This window comes from Engystomops pustulosus, chromosome 3 (genome assembly GCF_040894005.1).
Source record: "Engystomops pustulosus chromosome 3, aEngPut4.maternal, whole genome shotgun sequence".
NCBI lineage: Eukaryota > Metazoa > Chordata > Amphibia > Anura > Leptodactylidae > Engystomops > Engystomops pustulosus.
Window position 1 is genome coordinate 62,499,698 of NC_092413.1, and position 24,188 is coordinate 62,523,885.

Sequence of the window (24,188 nt, forward strand, 5' to 3'; positions counted from 1 at the left end):
CAACCTTTTTGTCAAAAATATATTATTCTTTTCTTTGCAGGCCATAATGACTACATGTGTCCAGCAACTAATCAGTGCACCATTGACAAGAATAGGAGAAAGAGCTGTCAAGCCTGTCGACTGCGCAAATGCTATGAAGTGGGAATGATGAAAGGAGGTATGTACTAAGTGCAGAGAGAAATGGATCTACTGAATGTAACAGATATCAAACTTTGATCCAAAGATGCTTACAATGTAGAAGACCTCTGGGTTTGTCTGTGAGTGCTTACAATTTGCATGCTTTCTGAACACTAAATTGAAATGTTCATACAATCTGTGCTTGTAAATAGTAAACAGTAATAATTAACTGGTATAGGGTTTACGTCCTCAAGATTAAATATTACTGCCTAAATATAGAGAACGTTTAAAATCAACTTTTATTAATTCTATTAAAAAGTGGGCCTATCAACTTCTCTACATTCAGGCAGTAAATAGTAAAAAGTATCTAAAATAAAGTTCATTTGAAGTCTGAGCACATTGCTACAAGTGCAATTGTTTTGTAATGCTTTAATTGTGTCATTTTATATAATAAATTTGAAAATAAGTAGGTTATGTAACCTTATATTTATAGATCATAGACACATAAAGGACATCTACCACCAGGATGAAGCATTGTAAACCAAGCACACTTAAATACTGTTGTGTGCTTCCTCTGGCATGATACAATCTTCTTTTAGCTTCTTTTACCCTTCTTTTAACAAAATAAGGCTGTAAAATTAACAGCTATGGAGCCCAGAGCCCCTCAGGTTCATTTGCATATTTTTTAAAGCCTATTATTTTATAAAAGCAAGGACATTAGAAGCTAAAAGAAGATCACACCCTGTCAGAGGAGGCACACACCAACATAAATTATTATTATTTCTATTACCATGTGTACTTGGTTTAAAATGCTTCATCCTTATGGTAAATTTTCTTTGAATTAAGTGATCCAAGCTAAGTAAAACCAAAGCATTTGTGTGTTTTGCCACTTTATTGCTAGGATGTTTCTCAAAAAAGGTTCCATTTTATAGTAATTGCGCATATACTGTAGTCGACTAGGTTATATCTACCAGATGATTTACTGAATTTCAATGACTGGCTCTTACTATAAGTGGCATTTGTCAATATTTCTTGTTTTATGTTCTATAATTTGAGGACTATAATGCAAGTAATCTGCATGCAAAATTGGATTTCTATGTGATAGCGTCACAGTGAAACTTAGCTCTTAGCTTCATCCATTCTATTACCAATCTTTGTCTTCGGAGATAGCATGGATGTCTAAATGATTGGAGCTAGTATGTAATTTCCAATCGTGCTGACAGCTTAATGTCTCTCCAGAATTGGCCTGAGGAAGATACTCTTCTTGTGTCGAAACACATAGCTGTCTAACTATTAAATACTCCGTTTACATTTCTGGATTAGCTCCACACTTTGAATGATCAATCTGAAGCATCCAGAGGGTCACTACTCCTCTTTTTTTCCCACCATTATTCTTTGTATATTTTTGGACGACTCCACATCATCCAACCAAGGAATATGGCAGAAAAGACAATTGGCTTCCCTTCTACTACCTTGCTAGTTAAACTAGCTAAAATGTGTGCAATTTTTCCCCATAACAAGTAAAGAATCACCATGTCTTGTATTATACGAACTGTACTATGAGACACTGCTTTTATTTTCTATTTTACAGTATTAATAGAAGTAATAATAATAAAATTAATTTACCTACATATATTAAAAATTAAATCAGCCCCATAGTTTATAGCCAGCCAGTCCCCTGCCCACCAGTATATAGCCAGCCAGTCCCCCAGTAGTATATAGCCAGCCTGACCCCCAGAAGTATATAGCCAGCATGCCTACCCAGTAGTATATAGCCAGCATTTCCCCCCGGGAGTATATAGCCAGTATGCCTCCTGGTAGTATATAGCCAGCATGCCCCCTAGTAGTATATAGCCAGCCTGCCCCCTGTAGTATATAGGCAACCTGCTGCCCTTTGTCATACAGCCAGAGTGCCCCCACAGTGGTATATAGGCAGACTGCCCCCTGTAGTATATAGCCATCCTTCCTCTATGTAGTATATAGCCATCCTGCCCCCATGTAATACATAGCCATCCTGCTTCCATGTAGTATATAGCCATCGAGGCCCATGTAGTATATAGCCATCCTGCCCCCATGTAGTATATAGCCAGCCTGCCCCAATGTAGTATATAGCCATCCTGCCCCCTTTAGTATATAGCCAGCCTGCCCCCTGTAGGATATAGCCAGCCTCCCCCTGTAGTATACAGCCAGCTCCCCCTGCAGTATATACACAGCCTGCCCCCCTGTTGTATATGGCCAGCCGGCCCCCTGTAAAATATAGCCTGCCTGCCCCCGCGATATGGCCATTCTGCCCCCCCGGTAGTATATAGCCGGCATGCCCCCCAGTAGAAATCCAGTCTTCCCCCCAGTAGTATATAGCCAGCCCCCATAGTATACAGCCAGTCTGCCCCTCCCTCTAGTATAAAGCTGCCTCCCCCTGTTGTCCACACATATATGTATATACATCATAGTATCTCTATACAAATCAGCAAAGATAGTGAAAGGAAACAGGCACTACCCTCTCATTCCCCTATTGGGATATGCAGTTTATATCCCAATCTAGACAGTCCGATAACTGCAAGGATTCCTGGCTGACGGATCTCATGCGATGCTCATGCCCCAAAGGCAAGTCCATACGTACAGTTGAACTGAGGAACAGAGCGGAAAAAAGTACACCAAGGGAAATGTTGGATGTGTGGGTAATTTTTCAGCAAATCTCCTAGATAGCACTTCTTTTTCCAACCGGGTTCTTAATAAATATTGTAACTGACCTCTACTACTTCTACTCCTTTGTGTTTAAAACCTAAAGAGCGTCCTTTTTATTACACTGCTCAAAGAATACACCAGCATCCTCTCTGCCATAATTAAAGGTTGCATCAACAGCGTCCAAACTTGTACCGCAGTCTATTTCTGTCAATTTACACAATGTCGGTAAAGCTTTACTTCATTTAAGGGAGAGGTAGTGAAAAGAAACCGTCTCATTCCCCAATCTATAAAAACCTTTAATTTAACCCTCCAGATCATTATGTCTGAAAGAAAATCCTCCTAAAGTTGGTAAAATAATTTCCATGGACTTGTTCACCCTCTTTCTTACCATTTCCAGGAACTTGTGGCCATCACATGACCACAACATCCAGCAACAATTTCTGAAAAAACTATTATACAGTTAGGGGGGAAAAAACTGTCAATTCAAGAAAAGTAATTCTTCAAATTCGCTAACAGATCCAAAGTATTCAATTTTCCCAAATTGTCATTGTCAATATACAGAATTAAAATATCTGGATTGGGCCACTCCAAACAATTTTTTTATTACTGTATATACTCCAGTATAAGCCGAATTTTTCAGCGCAATTTTTGTGCTGAAAATTCCCCACTCGGCTTATACTCGGGTATATTAAAAAATATAAACTCAGTACTCACCATTCTGATGGCCCAGGCAGCTCCGCTTCCATCTTCATGTTCACGGCAGGTCAGCGACAGCCCTGTGTAGCGCCTCTGCTTTCTGCAACATTTTAAAGGCCAAGTAATGACTGCATTTCATTCAGTGTACATTTCTTCCTGGATAACATACCCATCAAGGCATCCCTTAATTAATATGAATAGAAAACTAGTGCCCTACAAGTCAAAACCGTTTTTTCCTTTGCTAACGGGACTCTAAAATCAGTAGCAACTTTTAAAAAATGGGGTTAATAACCTACTGCCGAAATTCCAACCGTCAAAACCTGTTCACAAAAAAAATCATCTAGATGATCTATAAAATATAAACAAGGAAAAGAAAAGCCCACTGGCATGCACTTGAATTTGAAATTCGCTGTCATCAGCGGCGCATCATAGCGTGTGCAGGTGGGGAGAACGCATGGACGCAACTCCGCCAGCTAGAGAAGAAAGAAGACAGAAGCCACCGCCGGGGATCGAGATACACCACAGGGGATCGGGAGGCGGCGCCGAGGATCGGGGGTGAGTATCGCCGGAAGGTGAGTATTAAGTTTATTTTTTAAATGTGCTTAACATCGGGATCGGTAGCCACCACCGGGGATCGGAAGCTGCCGCCGGGGATTACAATTTTTTTATTGACTCTTGTGTAAGCCGAGTTGAGGATTTTCAGCACATTCTTTGTGCTGAAAAACTCGGCTTATACACGAGTATATATGGAAAAATTTATCAAAATATAAAACCGGTTATTGTCGACGGTGAACCACGTAACGGAAAATAGCTCCCAAATGTCCAAACGCGACTTTTACACCATTTTATATCACATAAAAAATAGAATGAAAAGTGACCAAAATGTCGGACAGACCTCAAAATAGTAGCAATAAAAACATCGGCTCCTTATGCAAAAAATTACATATAACACAGCTTCGTACACCAAAGTATGAAAAAGTTATTTGCGTCAGAAGATGGCGACATTTTTTTTTCTTTTTCGTACACAATGGTTTAACTTTTGAAAATGTGTTAAAACGTAATAAAACCTATATCAATTTGGTAGCACATGATTGTACCAAATCAATGATAAAAATACAGGTGTTATTTGGAGGGCGTGGTGAAAGTCGAAAAAACTGAGCCCTCAAGAACATGATGCAAACGTTTTTTTCCAATTTTTCCACATTTGGAATATTTTTCAGCTTCCCAGTACATGGCATGGAATAATGAATAATGTGACAGAGAAGTAAAATTTGTTTCGCACAAAATAAGTCCTCACACAACTCTGTACACAGAAAAATTAAAAAGTTATGGATTTTTGAAGGTGGAGAGCAAGAAATGAGTGAAAAAACCCTGCGTCCTTAAGGGGTTAAGCATCTTATCCCTAACAACTTCTCTAACCCTTTCACGACCAGTGACGTAATAGCATGTCACAGGTCGGCTGCGGGTGCATGGAGAGGGCTGACGGCTTCAAAAGGTTGGCAATCGGTTGCCATGACAGCCTCGGGTCTTCCGAAGACTGTCTGGATTTAACCCATACATTACTATGTTCTAATTGCACATTGTAATGTATGAGGTTGAAAATCCCCATATTCTGCCATACTGTAGTATGACCAATGATCAATCAAACGACCTAGCGTTAAAGTACCATAGGGAGTCTGAAAAATATTAAAAGTAAAATTAAAAAAAGTTAAAAAAAATGTATAGTAAGAAAACCCTAAAAATTCAAATCGCCCCCTTTCCCTAGAACTGATATAAATATAAATAAACTGTTAAAATCATAAACTCATCAGGTATCGCCGCGTCCGAAAACGCCTGATCTATCAAAATATAATAACGGCTTTTCCCTTGCATTTAACCCTGTAACGGAAAATAGCACTCGATTTTAAAAATGGCTCTTTTTTGAAAAATATAAAAAATTCAATAAAGACTGATCAGAAGGTCGTACAGCCCTAAAAATGCTAGCATTGAAAACTTCATCAGAAGTCGCAAAAAATGACACCACCCACAGTTCCTACACCTAAATACGAAAAAGTTATTAGCGCAGACTATGGCATAGTCTAAAAAAAAAATTTTGTACAGGTAGTTTTAATTTTGGTATGCAATAATATTTAATAAATGTATGAAAACATTATAAAACCTAGGTAAGTGGGACCCGATCGGACCCCTTGTTTTCATGACTGAGACCCCCACTGTTCAGCAAGTTAGGCCCTATCCTGTGGATAGGGGCTAACTTGTGTTCATAGGAAAGCCCCTTTAACCTCAACCTGATCCGTACCTGGGCCTGAAACTATTCTGAACACTGAGCCTGTCCGCTGATTCTCTTGTGTCTGTCTATTTATCTGCCTGTCCTGAGCACATACTCAGTAGTGGAATGTGTATTCCTTTACCACTAGGATTTTCAAGGCTATTAGTTAAGAATTTTTTTTTGTGATTGAGTTCGGGGCCTGCACCTCTCTCTCTTATTGTCTGGGAAATATATTTGTACTGTTGAGCTCTGTGACAGACATTCAAAGCAACATAACACATTCAATACACAACATAAATATTCTTCACCACTTTCTTGATATATGAAGAATAACTCCTTGGTTCACAACTGCCTTTTGCCTCATCAGCTAAACATTCCTGTCCGTAAAATGGCAGGAGATAGAGTGTCATGTGATCTCAAACTGTACATGACCAATCTAACTTCCACTTCTTTATGATTGCATTCATGAGTACTGTCCTAAGGTTGTAGTTTGGTCATCGACAGTTAGAGATCACATGATCCCCCTGTTTTGGCCTTTTTATGGACAGGCTTAACAACTAATAAGGTTAAAGATATGTTTGAACCAGGGGACTTCTTATATTTTAACTTTTCATACATGTATATATAAATTACCTAATATTCTTCCCCCCATACATCACAGAAAACATGAAGTAATGTGGCCAACTCAATAAATCCTTTTTGTTAGGATCCATAGAAGTTACAAGGCAGAGCGATGTTTCAATTTAAAGGACGTTTCTGTAAAAAGGAAGTTTATAAGATATGCAAAGTAGCCTGTGGTGCTATGCAGAGCACCATCAGGCTCCACCGCAATATAATGCCAGCCACGTTCTGCCATCACCTCGCTTTTCATATCTCACTGGCACTCAGAATGCGGCTGGCATGGCACCAGGACGTGCATGAATTATATTATGGTGGAGCACCACAGGATAATTTCATATCTTCTAAACATATTTTTTACAAAAATGTGTCCATGCAAAGATATAAGAAATGAAGCTTGGAATACACAAGGACATGATAGGGAGGTATGTAATAGTCATGGACCATCAGGTAATCTGATGGTAGATGGCCTTTAAAGCAAGTCTTACTCCAGCATTTCATAGCCATGGTAATCAACATCATCAAGATCCCTACTTCATTCCCTACTGCCATGCTTGTGCCTTTCTAAATGCCGATATAATACCATCCAGTCACATTGCTGCTTTGCGAACCACCTAAAAATTAAAAAGAAAGCTTTGAATAGTGTCTTGCTAGAGAATATCTTGAATGCGAAGGGTGAAGGCTAGATCACACACAGGCAAAATGAGTTTACAGCAAAGCAGATGTTTAAGTACAAGAACAAAACATTCCAGACAAGTACTAACACAGAAAACGATCTAGGTTTAGCACAAGTAATATTCTCTGCAGAGGATTGATTTCCCTTGGGAGGCATACAGGAAGTGTTCAATAAGTTGTAAATGTTGGGAAACTGTATCTTATAATATACAGCTTGTGGAATCCTAAAGGGAATTCTGCTGAAAACTCCTATTTTTTTTATTTCAACAGTTATGTCTAAGTGGTTCTTCCCACCATGCCTGACAGATTTGTTTGCTTTAAGGAATGCAAAACTGTAGACCACTGTTTCCCCCCCTTCCTTGGCTGAATGATGCTGCAATCCTGCCAGTAATGTGTCTTCTGCAAGAGCCAAGTAAAATAATGTTACATCGTAACTGAAAGAGGGATCACTGCTCATTATACACATAATAAAAAATTATATATCTCACATAATCTTAACACTCAACACAATATGAAAGCAAGTGACACCAAGCCCAAATGCCAGTCTATAGAATGGAGTTCATGCTTTGTACTTGTGTCATCCTTTCTATAGTTTCTCAATTGCCATGTGCCATAGAATTTACCTTAAAGTTTTTAGTCAAAGATTTTTATGTTTAAATGATTACATACATAAAGTATACAGAATTAGGGAGAATTTATCACAAATATGCCTATTTTTCATTATATCCAAACAAATTAACCAAAATAGTTGACTATGATAACAATTTGTGCTTTTATATACCAAGGATGCAATATGGACAGGCCTGGTGCCAGTACCCGGCCAACCCAGGCAAGTTCCGGGGCCTCGGGGTGCTGGAGGGGCCCACTCGGGCCCCCGGATCAATTGTACCAGTGTCGCTATAAGACACTGGTACAAATGATCACCATCCGGATCGATTACTTTTCTGCCTTTATTCTGCACTCGTCGGAGGGATGGTGTCCATAGGGGGAGGGAGGGGATCAGTGTGTCCGCAGGGGGAGGGGGCGGGGTCAGTGTGTCCGCAAGGGGAGCGGGGGGATCAGTGTGTCCACAGGGGAAGGGGGGCAGTGTTGCCACTGGAGGGCGACCCACGAAGGGGCCCACTAAGGCTCTGTCACCCGGGGGCCCACTAAAACCTGGAGCTGGCCCTGAATATGGATGTCCAAAAACTAAAACGTTATCATATTTTGCAGCACTTTACAAATCATGGGGTACATTTACAAACAAATTAAGACATAATAGAGCAATAACATGCTCAAACAACAATAGGAATAAGAGCCTTGCTCACAAGAGCTTACAATCAATCAACAAGCTTACAGTCTATTAGAGATTCAAAATGGAAACCACCAGACATGGCCCCTTAAATTCCACATAACGTTTAGATGTAAAAATGAAATCCTAGCATTGTTATTTAAATATGGTCAGGATGTGTGATTGCATGTTTATTGACTAATATTTCCTCATCACTGTCCTACCTTAAAGGGAACCTGTCACCACATTTGCACATGTACAGCCAGTGACAGGTGCTATAGAGCTCTAACAACTGACTGACACCCTTCTTTCAGCTAAAAATAGTTTTGCTTACATCCCCATAAAGCACCTTTTATCTTATATTACCAGGCATCAGAGGGGGCGTTTCCTGCTCATCCGGCTGCTGTGATTTCATGTAATCACATACAGGGTGTACTGTTTGCTATTCTTATCAGTCTGAGCCTGCATTGATGTCACTCGTCACATGACATGAATGCAACACAAGGCACCGTGTAAAAATACTTGTCTCATTATTTCCCATCTGTACATATAGCTTTATATGTAGTTGTAGTTGAATATTAGCAGACAGTCCCTAAGTGCAAGTAGGCATGGATATGAAGAGACACAGAGCTGTCAGTCAGAATAATGGGGCATGGCTCACTGGTATCTCTGACTCTTCTCCTCTCTCATGCTGCCAGAGATGAGTCAGAAAAGCTCATTTGCATATCGGATAAACATCTGTGATTAAGGTACAGGGCCTTACTGGCGGTTAATTATAGGTGACATAGGGAGGACTTATAACCCTTTACCAGCAGGCATTGTTAGTCAGGGTAGTCAAAATCTGGTGACAGGTCCTATTTAAGGCTCAGTCCCTTTTTTTTATAATCTGACATGCGTGATTTTGAGATTGTTTTTTCATCACATGTTGTGTTTCACTTTGTTCAAGATTGTTAACCCTTTGAGATCTTCATGGTAATTAAAACAAAAGAAGGTAAAATTTAGAATTTTGTCAGTAATATTTCATTTGTCTCTTACATTTACAAAAGGTAAAAACAACAAACCCATCTTAAAATTAGTTATGAAATTTCACCCGAGTACGAAGACATCGAATAGCGAGGCGCAGTGGGGAAGGAGGACCACTTATTTTGCCCTATAGAATTTTGTGGCTTTTAGTTGGTTTAATTCCCCATGGAAGCATGGCTGATGTAATTTGTGAAAACCAATCCTAGAGGCCTTGCTCCTCAATAATCTACGTAGGAAGAAAATTTGTTTTTTATCCTTTGTGTATATACTGTAGTGAGTATCTGAAAAAAACAAAGACTAGGAGTCTTCAGCAGGAGTTATAAGCAAAGGTTTCAGCAGGAGTTATCAACAAAAGCTAATACCGTGATCTCATGGTCCCTTAAAGTCATGACAGAAAATGCAAGGTAAGGGCCTCGACATGCCCACTACATGCTGTCAAATGCCTTTTCTTGCATCTAAACTCAAAATCATGGTTGGTGGGCTAGTCTTGCACAAGGCCCACACCTTAACAGTTACCAACATTCACGACTGATTATCTGTCTCTTAATTTAGTGGGTAAAATGGATTGCAATCTTTCAGCCATGATCTTCGTCAGAAACTTGTAATCCTGAATCACCATGACAATGGGTCTGTATGACTGTTGGAGAGTAGGATGTCGTCTATTGGGTTATTTTCCGACTCTCGCACCACTAAGGGCACATCAGGCCAAAGAGCTCGCAGGGAGTGCGTTTTGTTACTTGGCGCCCATATCTTGATAGTTGATTTAACACTATAGTGCGTACACTAATTATTACAGAACCCCATTAGTAACTTACATTCATCACCCTGATAATGTCTATACAAACACCTATTATATTTAATAAATACTATTTATATACAGTTCCACTAATTTATTTATAGCTAGACCCCCCTCTAATTAATTTACATCCCAAACCCCTCTTATTTAATCAATATACAACATCCCCATATACATACACCCCAATAAACATATATACAGTACACCATTCATTTAATTATATACAGCCCCATAGATAGTATATACAGGCAGAGCCCCCACACCCATCATCGATAGTATATACACACAGACCTCGACAAAGATAGTATATACACGCAGACACCCCCTCTCATAAATAAAATATATACAGGTACACCACCCACCATAGATAGATAGGATATACAGGCAGACCACCCCCCATAGATAGATAGGATGTACATGCAGACCCTCCCATGGATAATAAATAAAAGAAAAATATAAATGAATGAAAAAATAAAACTAATACTCACCCCCAGCCCTAGAGCTTCCTGGCTGCTGCCATCTCTTCCTCTTCTCCCACTCTTCACCTAGAAGATGCGTCTTGTGTGCAGGTGTGCATGATAACGTCACCATGTTTTTTTCTCATACAGGGCGGTGCAGACACATGGGTCTATGCTACAAGCTCTGCCTGTCAATTGCATCGGTATCTTAAAGACAAGTCTTGCAAGCCTATACTACTGGTGATTCATCAACCCCTCCCCGCATACCCTCCATCTCCACAATCTTTGAGTTCCTTCATGAGAAAATACAAAACATTGTTGGAAAGCAAGGTTGACTGCAAACAGTAAAGCAAACATATGGGGGCTCATTTACTAAGGGCTCCGTCGGACGCACTTTCGTCGGGTTTCCCGAGGATTTCCAATTTGCCCTGAATCGCCCCGGGATTTTGGCGCACGCGATCGGATTGCGGCGCATCGGCGCTGCCTTTCACACAACAGAAATTGAGGGGCGTGGCCATCGAAGAACCTGACGGATTCGGTAAAACCCCGGAATTTAAAAAAAATTTGTGTTGCAAAAATAGCACTCACATACACCGGGACGAAGAAGGTGCACTCCGGCGGACTTCAGTGCAGCAGCGACAGCTAGTGGATATCGGGCGCACGATCTTAGTGAATCCTGGCAAGCTCCGAATCAATGTCGGACAACGCGCCGTGGGATTGCGAATGAACCGGGTAAGTAAATGTGCCCCATGGAGATTGAAAAGCTCACCCTTACAATTGAGGAGGATTGATGAAAAGTTCAAATAGAAAAAATTCTTAGGAAAGAAAAAAGGGACATAATATGGGCATTGGTATGTTTAATTTAAAAGCAGAGATTTATATAAAAAAGTTTGTTTAAAATCAATATGATCCCAGAGGTTCTCCATCCAGAATAATATGGGCCACCTTTATCCTGAATTCTAGTAAGATTATTACTGCTCATTAAACCCACTGTCACAGGTGCCCCCGCGATCCATGTCACAGATCATGGGCACACCCGTGCCCCTCTCCGTAACACTGCCAGGCTCCAAACTTACCTCTCCACGCTCCTGTCCCGCCTAGGCCCCGAGCGTGTCCCCGCTATCTAGGAGATTTAAAGGGCCAGTGCACTTGGAGATTTAAAGGGTGATTGGCGTTGGCAACTTCCGGGTCTGCTATATAATCCGGCGGCTCCCATCATTCCCCATCGGATCTTCAAACCATTCCCTGTGAAGTGAAAGCCCTCCTGCGTTCCAGTGTTCCTGAGTGTTCCCGTGTTCCATTCCTGTGTTCCAGTTCCCACTCCTTTGTTCCCCTGATCCTTCTCCTGTGTTCCTGTTACCGTGTTTCAGTTTGTTCCTTTGTTCCTATTCCGTGTGCCTGCTCCCGTGTTCCTTTCGTGAGTTCCAGTGTTCCTTCCAGCGCTGTTCTCCTGCTGTCACCACGGGCTGTGTCCTGCATTACTACCTTGGCTGCCACCACGGGCTAGTCGCACCTGTGAAACTACTTGGTAGCACCCCACCGCAGCAAGACCATCCTGCTTTGCAGCGGGCTCTGGTGAAGACCAGGTGCCACTTAGACTCTGGTCCCAGGTGTCGGCTAGTACCATCTCCCGTGGTTGTCCAAAGGGACCACAGACCCAGAACCTTGATAGTAAGATGCGGCCATGGACCCCGCCAAGGAGCAATATCGGTTACTGGCTGATCTTTCCAGCGTTGAAGCTCGGCAGTCTCAACAGATTGCTTCTCAAGGAGAACTACTAGTCCAAGTTGCCACTGCACTTCAACAGCTGATTGACTCACAGCACCAGCATCAGGCACCCGTGACTACTCCTGTGGTAGCTCCTGCGACTACTCCTGGGACTATTCCTGCAACTTCTCCAGTCTTCCTGGCTTGTCCACTGGCAGCAGAACCAAGGCTCAGACTTTCTATGCCTGATAAATATGATGGTAACCCCAAACTGTGCAGGGGCTTAATTACACAGTGCTCGCTGCATATAGAGGTGATGCCATCTCAGTTAGTCACCGAACGCTCCAAGGTGACATTCGTCCTCAGCCTTCTTTCCGGGAAAGCCCTGGCTGGGCTACCCCTCTATGGGACAGAAACGATCCAATAATGGATACCCAGACTGCCTTTCTGGCTGAATTCCACTCTGCATGAGCCTCCTCAGCTGAAACGATGCTGCTGAACCTGCACCAAGGAGACTCAGCTGTGGGTGAATATGGTGTCAAGTTCCTCACCCTAGCTTCAGAGCTCTCCTTATCAGCAACCTTCAAAAAGGGACTGTCTTCACGGGTCAAAGACGCACTGGCCGCCGGTGACTTGCCGGCTACTCTGAGTGGTCTCATCACCCTGGCCACTTGGATAGACGTGCGGTTCATGGAACGTGCTGAAGAGTTGCATCATGAGCAACCACAAGTCCGGCTTCCATGTCTGCCTCGCTTGGCTCTGGTTTTCCAAAAGCCGCTCCAGGCTCCGGTCGCACAGTCTGCAGGGGATGCAGGTTGACAGAAGCCGACTCATGGCTAAGGAATGTTCCACCCTTTGTCTTGACAACCTATGCCTGTACTGTGCCAGTCCCAAGCACCTCATCGGGACCTGTCCTCTCCTTCCCAAACATCTGGGAGTCCGTAGTTATCTCCTCAGTAAGCAAACAACCTCTCTCCAATCCGGTCCGGTACTGCACTGAGTCTATCCATCTTCAAATTGGAGCCCTACACAAAGAAAGACTGGTCTTCTATGTCCTACCTCACCCCACATCATCTCTTCTTCTGGGTCTTCCATGGCTGCAACTCCATGCTCCAGTCCTCAATAGGAAAACTGGTGAGATCCTGCGTTGGGGGTCATGAATGCCACTCTCGTTGCATGGTGGTACCACTTCCGGTCCTGACTTCTTCTGTGTCTCCCAAGTCTCTGAAGGGTCTGCCAGCTTGTCACCAGGACTTTGCAGATGTTTTTTCCAATAAACAAGCAGAGACTTTGCCACTGCATCGTCTCTATAATTGCCCTGTGGATCTCCTACCAGGTGCCTCTCCTCCCAGAAGCCGTGTCTATCCTCTTTCTGTTCCTGAGACAGCTGCCATGTCCGAGTACATCAAGGAGAACCTGCAAAGGAGTTTCATACGCAAGTCCTTCTCTCCAGCTGGTGCAGGGTTCTTCTTTTTCACCAAGAAGGATGGCTTCTTACATTCCTGCATAGACTATCGCAGGCTGAACAAGGTTACGATTAAAAAACGCTACCCCTGCCATTGATTACAGAACTCTTTGATCTACCAGAGCAGTTCCAGGTTATTCTCCAAGCTTGATCTCCGTGGTTCTTATAATCTCATCCATATCCGCAAAGGTGACGAGTGGAGGATGGCGTTTAACACTTGTGATGGCCACTTTGCATATTTGGTGATGCCATTTGGACTGTGTAATGCCCCTGCTGTCTTTCAGGAGTTTGTGAATTACATTTTCTGGGACCTTCTCTATACGTGAGTCATGGTCTACCTAGATGACATCTTGGTGCATTCTTCAGACCTCGAGTCCTATCAGGCACACGTACGTCAAGTTCTTGGCCGAATCTGTGCCAACGGTCTCTACATCAAGCTGGAAAAATGTCATTTTCACCAACACAGCCTCCTTCCTTGGCTACATAATTTCTGACATAGGTCTCCAGATGGATCCTGCAAAACTATCTGCAGTTCTACAGTGGCCACGCCCAGAAGGTCTACGTGCCATACAGAGGTTCCTGGGTTTTGAGAACTATTATTGGCAGTTTATTCCGCATTTCTCCCCTCTAGTGTCTCCCATTGTGGCACACCAAGAAGTGTGCCAATCCACGTGCCTGACCTCCTGCAGCTGTAGAGGCCTTCTCCAGTTTGAAATTTGCTTTTGCCTTGGCTCCTGTGGTCACTAGGCCTTACACGAACAAACCCTTTCACCTTGAGGTGGATGCCTCCTCCATAGAAGCTGGAGCAGTGCTCACACAGAAAGGGCCTGAGGGCTCACATGCGGCTTCTTTTCAAAGACGTCTACTGGAGGGAGCTCTCCATCCCCTTTGTGTACGTAGACCACAAGAACTTACTGTACCTCCAGACAGCCCAACGCCTGAATCCCAGGCAAGCCCGTTGGTCATTGACTTTCTCTTGCTTCAACCTGCTGATTCATTTCTGTCCGGCAGACAAAAATGTCAAGGCTGATGCACGGTCCCGTGCTTAACATTTTGTTGGAGAAGAACCAGCTCCTCAGCACATCATTTCTCCTGAACAGCTTGTTGTTGCAGCTCCAGTGGATCTTCAGAAGCTACCTCCCAGCAAGACGTATGTTAGGCCAGCTCTCCGGAAGAGGATTCTGTCTTGGGGAAATTTTTCACGTATGGCTGGACACCCTGGAGTGCAACGTTAAATGGTCCTCATCTCTCGCTACTAATGGTGGCCATTGCTGGTCAAGGATGTTCGGGAGTTTGTGGGATCCCGCTCCTCCTATGCCTGCAACAAAGCCTCTTGTCTCAAACCGGCTGGACTGTTACTTCCGTGGCCAATACCCAGTTGCCCGTGGTCTCACGTGGCAATGGACTTTATCACTGATCTCCCTGTCTCCAAGGACAATACTGTCACCTGGGTGGTGACGGAGTGGTTTTCCAAGATGTCCCATTTTGTTCCCCTTCCAGGTCTTCTGTCTTCTCCTTGGCTTGCCAGTTTGTTCTTCAAACATATCTTGCAGCTGCATGGTCTTCTGCTACACATCGTGTCCAACTGAGGTGTCCAGTTTGTGTCCCAGTTCTGGCATTCCTTGTTTAACCAGCTGCAAGTCAACCTTGACTTCTCTTCTGCCTACCACCCTCAGTCGAATGGCCAAGTAGAAAGGATGAACCAGATTTTGGACTGTTATCCCCACCACTTTGTCTCAGCCCGTCAAGATAACTGGGCTGATCTGCTATCATGGTCTGCGTTCTCCTACAATTCCGAGGACTCTGGGTCTACTGGCTCGGCTCCGTTCTTTGTGGTCCACGGACAAATACCTTGTCTTCCTCTTCTGCTGTCTACTTCCTCTGATGTCCCTGCGGTAGAGGATCTGGTGCAGGACCTCAAATCAATTTGGGACCAGACCCGCCAGTCTCGCCTCTGAACCACAGACCGCACCAAGACCCAGGCTGATAAGAAACGTCAAGCTCCTCCTGTCTTCTCTCTGGATGACAAGGTGTGGTTATCCTCAAGATACGTCCGGATGAAGATACCCAGCTACAAACTTGGTCCCCGGTTCCTTGGTACCTTTCAATCAAGTGCATCAATCAAGTGGCCTACAAGCTCCGCCATCCTCCATCAATGCGCATCCTGAACTCCTTCCATGTCTCCCTCCTCAAGCCAGTCATCTCGAACCGCTTCTCTCAGCAATCTCCTCCTCCTGTGGCTGACTCTCCTGATGTCTATGAAGTTAAGGAGGTCCTGAACATGAAGACCGTGAGAGGTAACGGTTCTTCCTTGTAGACTGGACGGGGTTTGAGCTTGAGGAGAGATGCTGGGAGCCCGAAGAGAACATTTTGGATTGGACTTTCCTCCAGAAAATTCTTGGGACCAAAAAGAAGAGGGGAAGGGAGAGGGGGGGTAATGTCCTGGGTGATTTATAGGGCCATTGCACAGGTGATTGGCGCTGGCCACTTCCGGGTCTGCTATATAATCCGGCGGCTCCCATCATTCCCTGCCGCATTTTCAAGCTATGCTCTGTGAAGTGAAAGCCCTCCTGCTTTCCAGTGTTCCTGTGCTCCTGATTGTTCCCGTGTTCCGTTCCTGTGTTCCAGTTCCCCACTTTTGTGTTCCCGTGATCCTGCTCCTGTGTTCCTGTTCCCGTGTTACATTTCTCGCTCCTGTGTTCCCGTGATCCTGCTCCTGTGTTCCTGTTCCCGGGTTCCAGTCTTTTCCTGCGTTCCTGCTCCGTGTGCCTGCACCCTGTGTTCCTGCCGTGAGTTTCAGTGTTCCTTCCAGCGCTGTTCTCCTGCTGTCACCCCAGGCTGCCACCGCGGGCTAGTCACACCTGTGGAACGACCTGGTGGCACCCCGCCGCAGCAAGACCATGCCGCTTTGCGGTGGTCCAGAGGGTCCACAGACCCAGAACCCTGACACCAACAATTACAACTTTAAATATGCAGACTATTGGGCTGAGTTACCCTAACTATTACCTTTAGTTCTTTAGGCACATATTTGAAATGGTTGAAAAAGACATCTCCAACATACAGTTTTACAGTGTTGATCAAGAGGGAGGACACCAATAATCCTATGTTAAGAAAAGTAAAATAGTAAGATATAATGGGACAGGTTTATAAAACGTGTCCTAAGGTTAGTGCAGAGTTAGACTACACAGTCCTATTCTGCACCAGATTTATTTCTGGATGATAAATCTGTCCTAGTATAAGACTGTCTAGTCCTTCTCTGCACCTCCTATTAGTTGGTTTACTTTATGCCAGAAATTAGGACGCAATTATGTCGGGTCAGCAGTATATCTGGCGCACAGAGCTTTTTGGTGCGAGGCCCCCTTTTCCTAGGTCACACCACTTTTGTCAAACTACGGTAACTACGCAGGAGAGCCAGAAAACTGTCTAAAACCATATATAAATGTGGTGCAGGCAGTTTTTTACTGCAAACTACGACAGAATTTTGTTATAGACAGATTAATAAATCTCCCCCATTGACTATAGATTCACAACATACTGTTGGAAATATCTGTGAATATACATCTCATTCTTGTACAGTGTATAAACACCACTTACTACCAGATTTAGTGAATTTGACCATGACTAATAAAATGAGAATTCATTAGTAAATGTAAAGTCCTTCAAGTACCAATGACCTATAGAAAAAGGAGGAATACTATGCATATAAATAGCATGAGGCAGAAGTGACGGAAAGATTGCTTAAATATGGAGTAATATGTGAGACACTTTATGCAGATGCTACTGGCCAAAAGTGATGTAGTAAAATGGTATGCATTTAGTATAACAACAATATTATATAACCTATTTTTGTATGCAATGATTCATGCAAAGAAATTGGGTGTTAGTGTGACCTTTTAAAAGTTCTTTAAGATGTGCTTGTGTTTTGTAGCTTATCTTCTAGCTGTGATGTTGTCACACCTACTATATCTTATTGAGTAGAGTGGTAAGTGAACTCATCACATGTCAGGAGTATATCAAAATGACCTGCTGAACTTTTATATAACCTGCCATTACTGTTTGTTCATATAATGACTATGAAAGAGTGGACATTAAATACAATATTCACTGTATATTATGCTATTTAAGGAAGATTAAAGTTCACTTTATGATTTATATTCAAGTGCCTTGAATTGAAGAAAGAGAATATATTTATTATTTCAAAATGGTTCAATTTTGTGACTGCTGATAATAAAGCAATTTTCAGTAATAGTGCAATTTTTTTCCCATCTTCTTTGAAAAGTAGCTTTGGCTAACTTCTTTTTTCTTTCCTAAGAAATGTGTGCTATTGTGTGACATGTATACAAATATATAGATCTATATGACACTGATATGTGGCATCAGGCAAAAGAATGGTCAGTCTGAAGTCAGGGCAGCGTACAAGCAAGGTGAGGGGTATCTATCAGTGGGTGAAGGCAGGCAGAATACACAGAATTACAAGAGTTAAAGGGATCGGCCACTTTTCCCCATGTTTTTGTAATGTGTGTAAGTGTTGTGGGTAGAATATTAGGTAATTTAGCAATATATATCTTAAATTATGTTCTGTACTGCTTTCTTGATATGTGAAGTGAAGGCCCTGGTTTAGAATGCCTTTTATCTCATCAGTCAAACATTCCTGTCCATAAAATGACCGCAAATGGAGGGTCATGTGATCTTAAACTTATATTCATGAATAAATGACATTGTTGAGTATGCGTCTAAAACATATCTTTCATTATAAATCAATTAATAATATGGATGATTTTCCACAAACCATGATCTAAGTATAATAAAGAGTTGACCAAAGGTTTAATCAGTTAAAAATATATTTACTGATTATATGTAGAATCTAGTGCCAACAGAAAACTTTCCAAAAGCTCACAATTAAACATTAGTACACATAGATCAAAAACACCTCATACCTGTCGTGCCAGATGTTTTGCAAGGTTATTCTTGCTGATATCTTCAGAGACAGGAGATGTATTTGAACCTTACAGGATGAGGTAGCTGAAATATGTAATAATAATGATAATAACTTTATTATCCCAGAGGGAACTTAACCCCTTAATGACCGCCCTATCGGCTTTTTACGGCGGTCATTAAGGGTACTTCTTCTGACGCGACGCCTTTCTACTGCGGCCCGTCAGAAGATTTCGGGAATCCGGGTCTCGCTGGTGCCGGTGTCGGGCTGTGATGTCTCAGCCCAGACCTGGCACTAACACCCAGGATCAGAAAAACTCAGATCCTGGGTGTTTGACCCCTTACACGCATTGGTCAAGCATGACGGCGGTGTGCAAGTGTCCCCCCCAGGGATCCGATCCCTCCTGCCGCTGCCCCGGGGTCCGATGAGTGCCCAAAGGCTTCCGGCTCCGCTTCTTGCCGGGTTCCTCCTTCCTGGTAGGACCCAGCTGTAAACAGGGCCGGCGCTATGGGTAGGCAAAGTGGGCAATTCTTTCAAATGAATCTTGAATTTTGTTTCTAGGTGCCATGGATCCAGAGATATTCAGGTTTAAAGTGAGAATATCAGGTGCCATTTTTAGATATAAAAATCACTCCCGACGGCAGTTTAACAGTTAATATCTCCGTTTTCCTGACACTTTTAATTTCATAAAAGAGGAGACTCTCTTCTTTCATAGAAAAAAAAGAAGTGAGGTTCTATGTGCAACACCCTCACCGATGCAAGGCAGAGTGGTTGTTGCGAATACGTCCCATCATGTAGCTTGTAGCCTGTGTGATCAGCCCCACAGCATGTCACTACATAGTCACTACATAACACAAATGAGCACTGCAGCGGTAGAGCCTGCCTGGTAAGGCAGGAGTTAAAGTCTTTATGTGATGTAATTCCAGCAACCAAACACATGTGTTATCCTAATGAATCTGTGAGCTGAGATGTAATTGGAGGAGTAGCCACCACCTGACCAGTGGGAGTAGCAAAACCCCTGGTCAGGAAACTTCTAGAGCTCAGTTTTCCAGTCTACTTCAGACTGAGAGCAGTTTAAGACAGACTCAGAAGAGTCAGTGCAGCCCGCACATCAGACCACAGCAGGAGAGCTCAGCTCCCTGTCTGATTGTAGTGAGTTAGTCAGAGAGAGGAAAGGGGTATCATCCTACCTTCAAGGGTGATATCTGAAGCAACCCAGGACAAGCTGAAGCATCCTTCCAGGACACAGCTATCTTCCAGCCTGCCATTGCATCCAGGCTGATGATCTCCATCCTGTGGCTCCCTCCAACTGCATCTTCAGCATTCTACCATTCTGTTAAGGCACGTTGCTACAGTTCCTGTCGGTTCCAATAAAGAACTGTCAGTTGTTTTTGTTCAACGTCTGCCTCGGTCTGGTCCCTGCTACTACGGCTGTCACCAACACGTACACCCTGCATAAAATACTCGATCGGTTGACCCAGTTGGAAGTGACTGTCTCCGCTATGAGGAAGAAACCTTCAGAGAACTCTGTACGGTCAGCTACCCCTCGTGACTCCCCGGCCAAACAGCCCCCAAGGGAAGCGAAGTCGTTAAGCACCTGGAGTCGGAAGGAACCCCGCCAGCGGTGCAGCCACTGCCGTAAATACGGGCATGAAGAGGATGGATGTCGTCAGTTAAACGACAAACCCTTGTAGCTAAGGGACGACCCCCAAGGGAAGAACCTCTAAGTCCCCGAGATGCCAACTGGAAGCCCAGGTTCGTGGGGACTCGCCCCATGGTTCATGTAACCATCAACGGAGTTACTCTACCGGCCTTAATCGATACCAGCTCTCAAGTGACCACCCTCCGGAGTGCTACCTTCGAGAAATGCCCTGGAGGAGCATCCTTAGTCCAGCCTCCCAAGGCTTACTTTGCTACGAACGGAAAACCCGTACCCATCCGCGGCTACTGGGAGCCCACACTCACCATTGGAGACACTGAGTTAACCAGACAGGGCGTAGTGGTGACACGAGTGCCCGAAAACGGTAACTTCTCTCTGGTACTGGGTACCAATGTCCTCCGCAACTGCTACCCTGAAGTGCTGAAGACTCTCCACGACTCCCTGCCAACAGTGCCCAACGGTTCCCGGAAGGTAATTCAGGAGACTATGCAGGTTCTAGCGGCGCAACAGAAGTTTGTTGGCCCTAATGGAGAAATCTGCAGAGCCCGCATCAAGGATCCCCAACCTGTCCGCCTTCAACCTGGGACTGAGACGTTAGTATGGTGTCGAGCCTGCATGGGCGTCCAAGGTCAAGACTACCAGGCGATAGTGGAACCTCTACCAGCTGATGAAGACCTGCCCATTCTAGCCGCCAGGAGCCTAGTCACTGTATTCCGAGGACAAGTACCCATTCGACTACTAAATGTGGGAGACTCCCCAGTGTATCTGAGAAAGTACCAAGCCGTAGCCACTCTCTTCAGCGTCCATCCTGAAGACTTGGTGGAAACCTCTCTGTCTGCATCCCAACAGTTGGAAGTGAAGCAAAGTGCTGAAGGTGAGCCTGCCGAGCAATCCTCGTGGCTCGGTCTGCAGGAGTAAAATCGTCGTCTCCAATATTGAGCTCAAGTACAAGGTGTCCTGGATGTCGTTATGAAGCACCACCAGGCCTTCAGCAAACACCCACTGGATTTTGGGCAGACTACCCTGATCCAACATACCATCCGTACTGGCTCTCATCCCCCTATCAAGGAGCGATACCGGCCCATACCTCCAGCCCGCTAAAAGAGGTGAAAAAGCTGGTACAAGAGATGAAGACAGCCAACGTTATCCGGGAGAGTCACAGTCCACGGGCTGCCCCGCTGGTCCTTGTGAAAAAGAAGGATGGAACCCTTCGATTCTGTGTTGACTATAGGAAGATCAACAATATCACCCACAAGGATGCCTATCCTCTGCCTCGAATCGAGGAATCCCTCGCAGCCCTAGGGTCAGCTGCCTACTTCTCTACCCTGGATCTGACCAGTGGCTACTGGCAAGTGGCCATGGCGCCGGAAGACAGAGAGAAGATGGCTTTCACCACCCCAATGGGCCTGTTCGAGTTCAACAACATGCCGTTCGGGCTATGCCACGCCTCAGGCACATTTCAACGGCTGATGGAGAGATGTTTGGGTCATCGAAACTTCTAAACCGTCCTGCTATACTTGGACGACATCATCATCTACTCCAAGACTTATGAAGACCACCTCCACCATCTGGCTGAAGTCTTCCAAATCCTGACCCAACATGGGTTGAAGGTCAAGCCATCCAAGTGCCACCTGCTACAACCTAGCGTCAAGTACCTGGGACATGTGGTGAGCGCTCATGGAATTGAGCCAGATCCAGAGAAGATTGCAGCTGTCCACTACTGGCCTACCCCATCAACCATACGGGACATCAAAAGCTTCCTGGGATTTGCCAGTTATTACAGGCGTTTTATCCCGAAGTTTGCCCAGCTGGCGGCTCCCCTGCAAGAACTCCTAAGGGGCCTGCCAAAAGAGAGCCAACGTTCCCGAGTATCCATTGAGTGGACCGCCGAACGAGAAGCTGCCTTCCAGATGCTCAAGCAACGGTTGACTGAGCCTCCGGTGTTGGGATATCCAGACTACAATCTGCCTTTCACCCTATTCACCGATGCCAGCAAGCAAGGCCTAGGGGCGGTATTATCCCAGCTCCAGAACGGAACTGAAAGGGTCATAGCCTACGCCAGCCGTTCCCTCCAAGAACAGGAGCAAAACGACCAGAACTACAGTTCCTTCAAGTTGGAGTTTCTGGCGTTAGTCTGGGCTGTGACCGAAAAGTTCAAGGACTACCTGGCTGCATCCTTCTTCACTGTCTTCACAGACAATAATCCCTTGGCGCATCTGAACACCGCTCGTCTTGGAGCACTGGAACAACGGTGGGCCTCCAGACTTGCCAACTTCAACTTTACCATCAAGTACCGGGCTGGTAAGACCAATGACAACACCGACGCTCTGTCCCGTCTCCCTGACCAGTGGGAGGGACCCTCCACGGATGCTCAGTGGGAAGATGTGGAGATGCCAGCGTTCTATGCCCGGTTTGTGCGTCTAGATGCCCAGAGAGTTCACTCCTTACCGTCAGAGTCAGAGCCCCCTGCGGAAAAGGACCTCTGGATGAGTCTTCAGGCCGATAGCCGCGCCATAGGAGAAGTGATGGACTATCTCTCTAGTGGGCGAGTGCCTGAAAGAATCCGCCAGAGAAGAGCTGATGGTGAACTGTCTCAATTGTGGCGCCAGAGAAAGACTCTGAACATGCATCAAGGTCTGCTAAAGAGAAGAACTCTGGACCCTATCACTTATGACCGGCTGTATCAAATTGTGATTCCCAGGAGGGACGCCAAGATAGTACTGGATATGTACCATGACCAGTCCGGACACTTTGGCGCTCAGAAGACTGAAGCCACTCTTCGAAGGCGCTTCTACTGGGTCAACATGAAGCCTGACATCGAAGCCTGGTGTTGAGAATGCCCAGCCTGCGCCATCGCTCGAGGAGAGCGACACAATCAAAGGGCCCCTCTACATCCCATTGTGAGCCAGCGTCTCTTAGAGATCCTGGCCTTGGATCATGTGAAGTTGGAGCCCAGCAAATCCGGTCACACTTATGCTCTCACGATCATCGACCACTATACCAAATTTGTGGTTGCAGTACCCGTCAGAGACCTATCTGCAAGGACCACCGCAGCGGCCCTGTGGAAGAGCTTCATCCTCCCCTATGGCTGTCCGGACCAGATCCTTATGGACCAAGGAACAGCATTTGAGTCCCAAGTCTTCTAAGAGCTGTGCACTCTATATGGCTGTAAAAAGCTGAGGACCACAGCATATCATTCCCAAGGCAACAGGCTTTGCGAAAAGATGAATCAGACTCTAATCAACATGCTGAGGGCTCTGACCCCTGCAAAAAGGGCTGACTGGCCAAAACTATTGCCCGAATTAGTGTACCTGTACAACAACACCACCCCGTATTACCTGATGTTCGGGAGACACAGCCATCTCCCTGCTGATATGACTTGGGACATGGAGTCCCCTGATTCCCAGTCTTTACTTCCCCAGACTGACTGGGTTCACGAACACCAGAGGCGCCTGGCGGATGCCAGAGAAGTTGTGGATCTGCGGTTGGAAGAGGCCCGAGGGAAACAAAATAGGGACTTTGATCGTAATGCCGGTGCTCAGCCTTTTGCCCCAGGAGATCGAGTGTGGCTGCGCAACAACCATCCCACCAGTAAGCTAGATGGGCGTTGGGAGCGTAAGCCATACCTAGTTAGGGACAGTCTCTCCCCTGAAGTCTACGAGATTTCAAGAGGAGACCGTCCACTACTCCGGGTACATAGGAACCGGCTGAAGAGATGTCTTCGTCCTTTTGCCCCTATGTCCACACCTCTCACCTCGACCCCCTCATTGTGTTCACCTACCCCCAGTTTCTTAGAACTTGTGACTGTGCCTCAAC

The 24,188-nt window shown here is 44.8% G+C and overlaps 1 protein-coding gene across 1 annotated transcript in view; it reads left to right on the forward strand.

The window, feature by feature from the left end:
- Positions 1-24,188, forward strand: part of ESR1 (estrogen receptor 1) — a 467,840-nt gene that overhangs the window by 297,039 nt on the left and 146,613 nt on the right. The window contains exon 4 of the mRNA XM_072140946.1: positions 41-157. Coding sequence (XP_071997047.1) covers positions 41-157 — 117 coding nt within the window. The remainder of the gene's footprint in view (positions 1-40; positions 158-24,188) is intronic.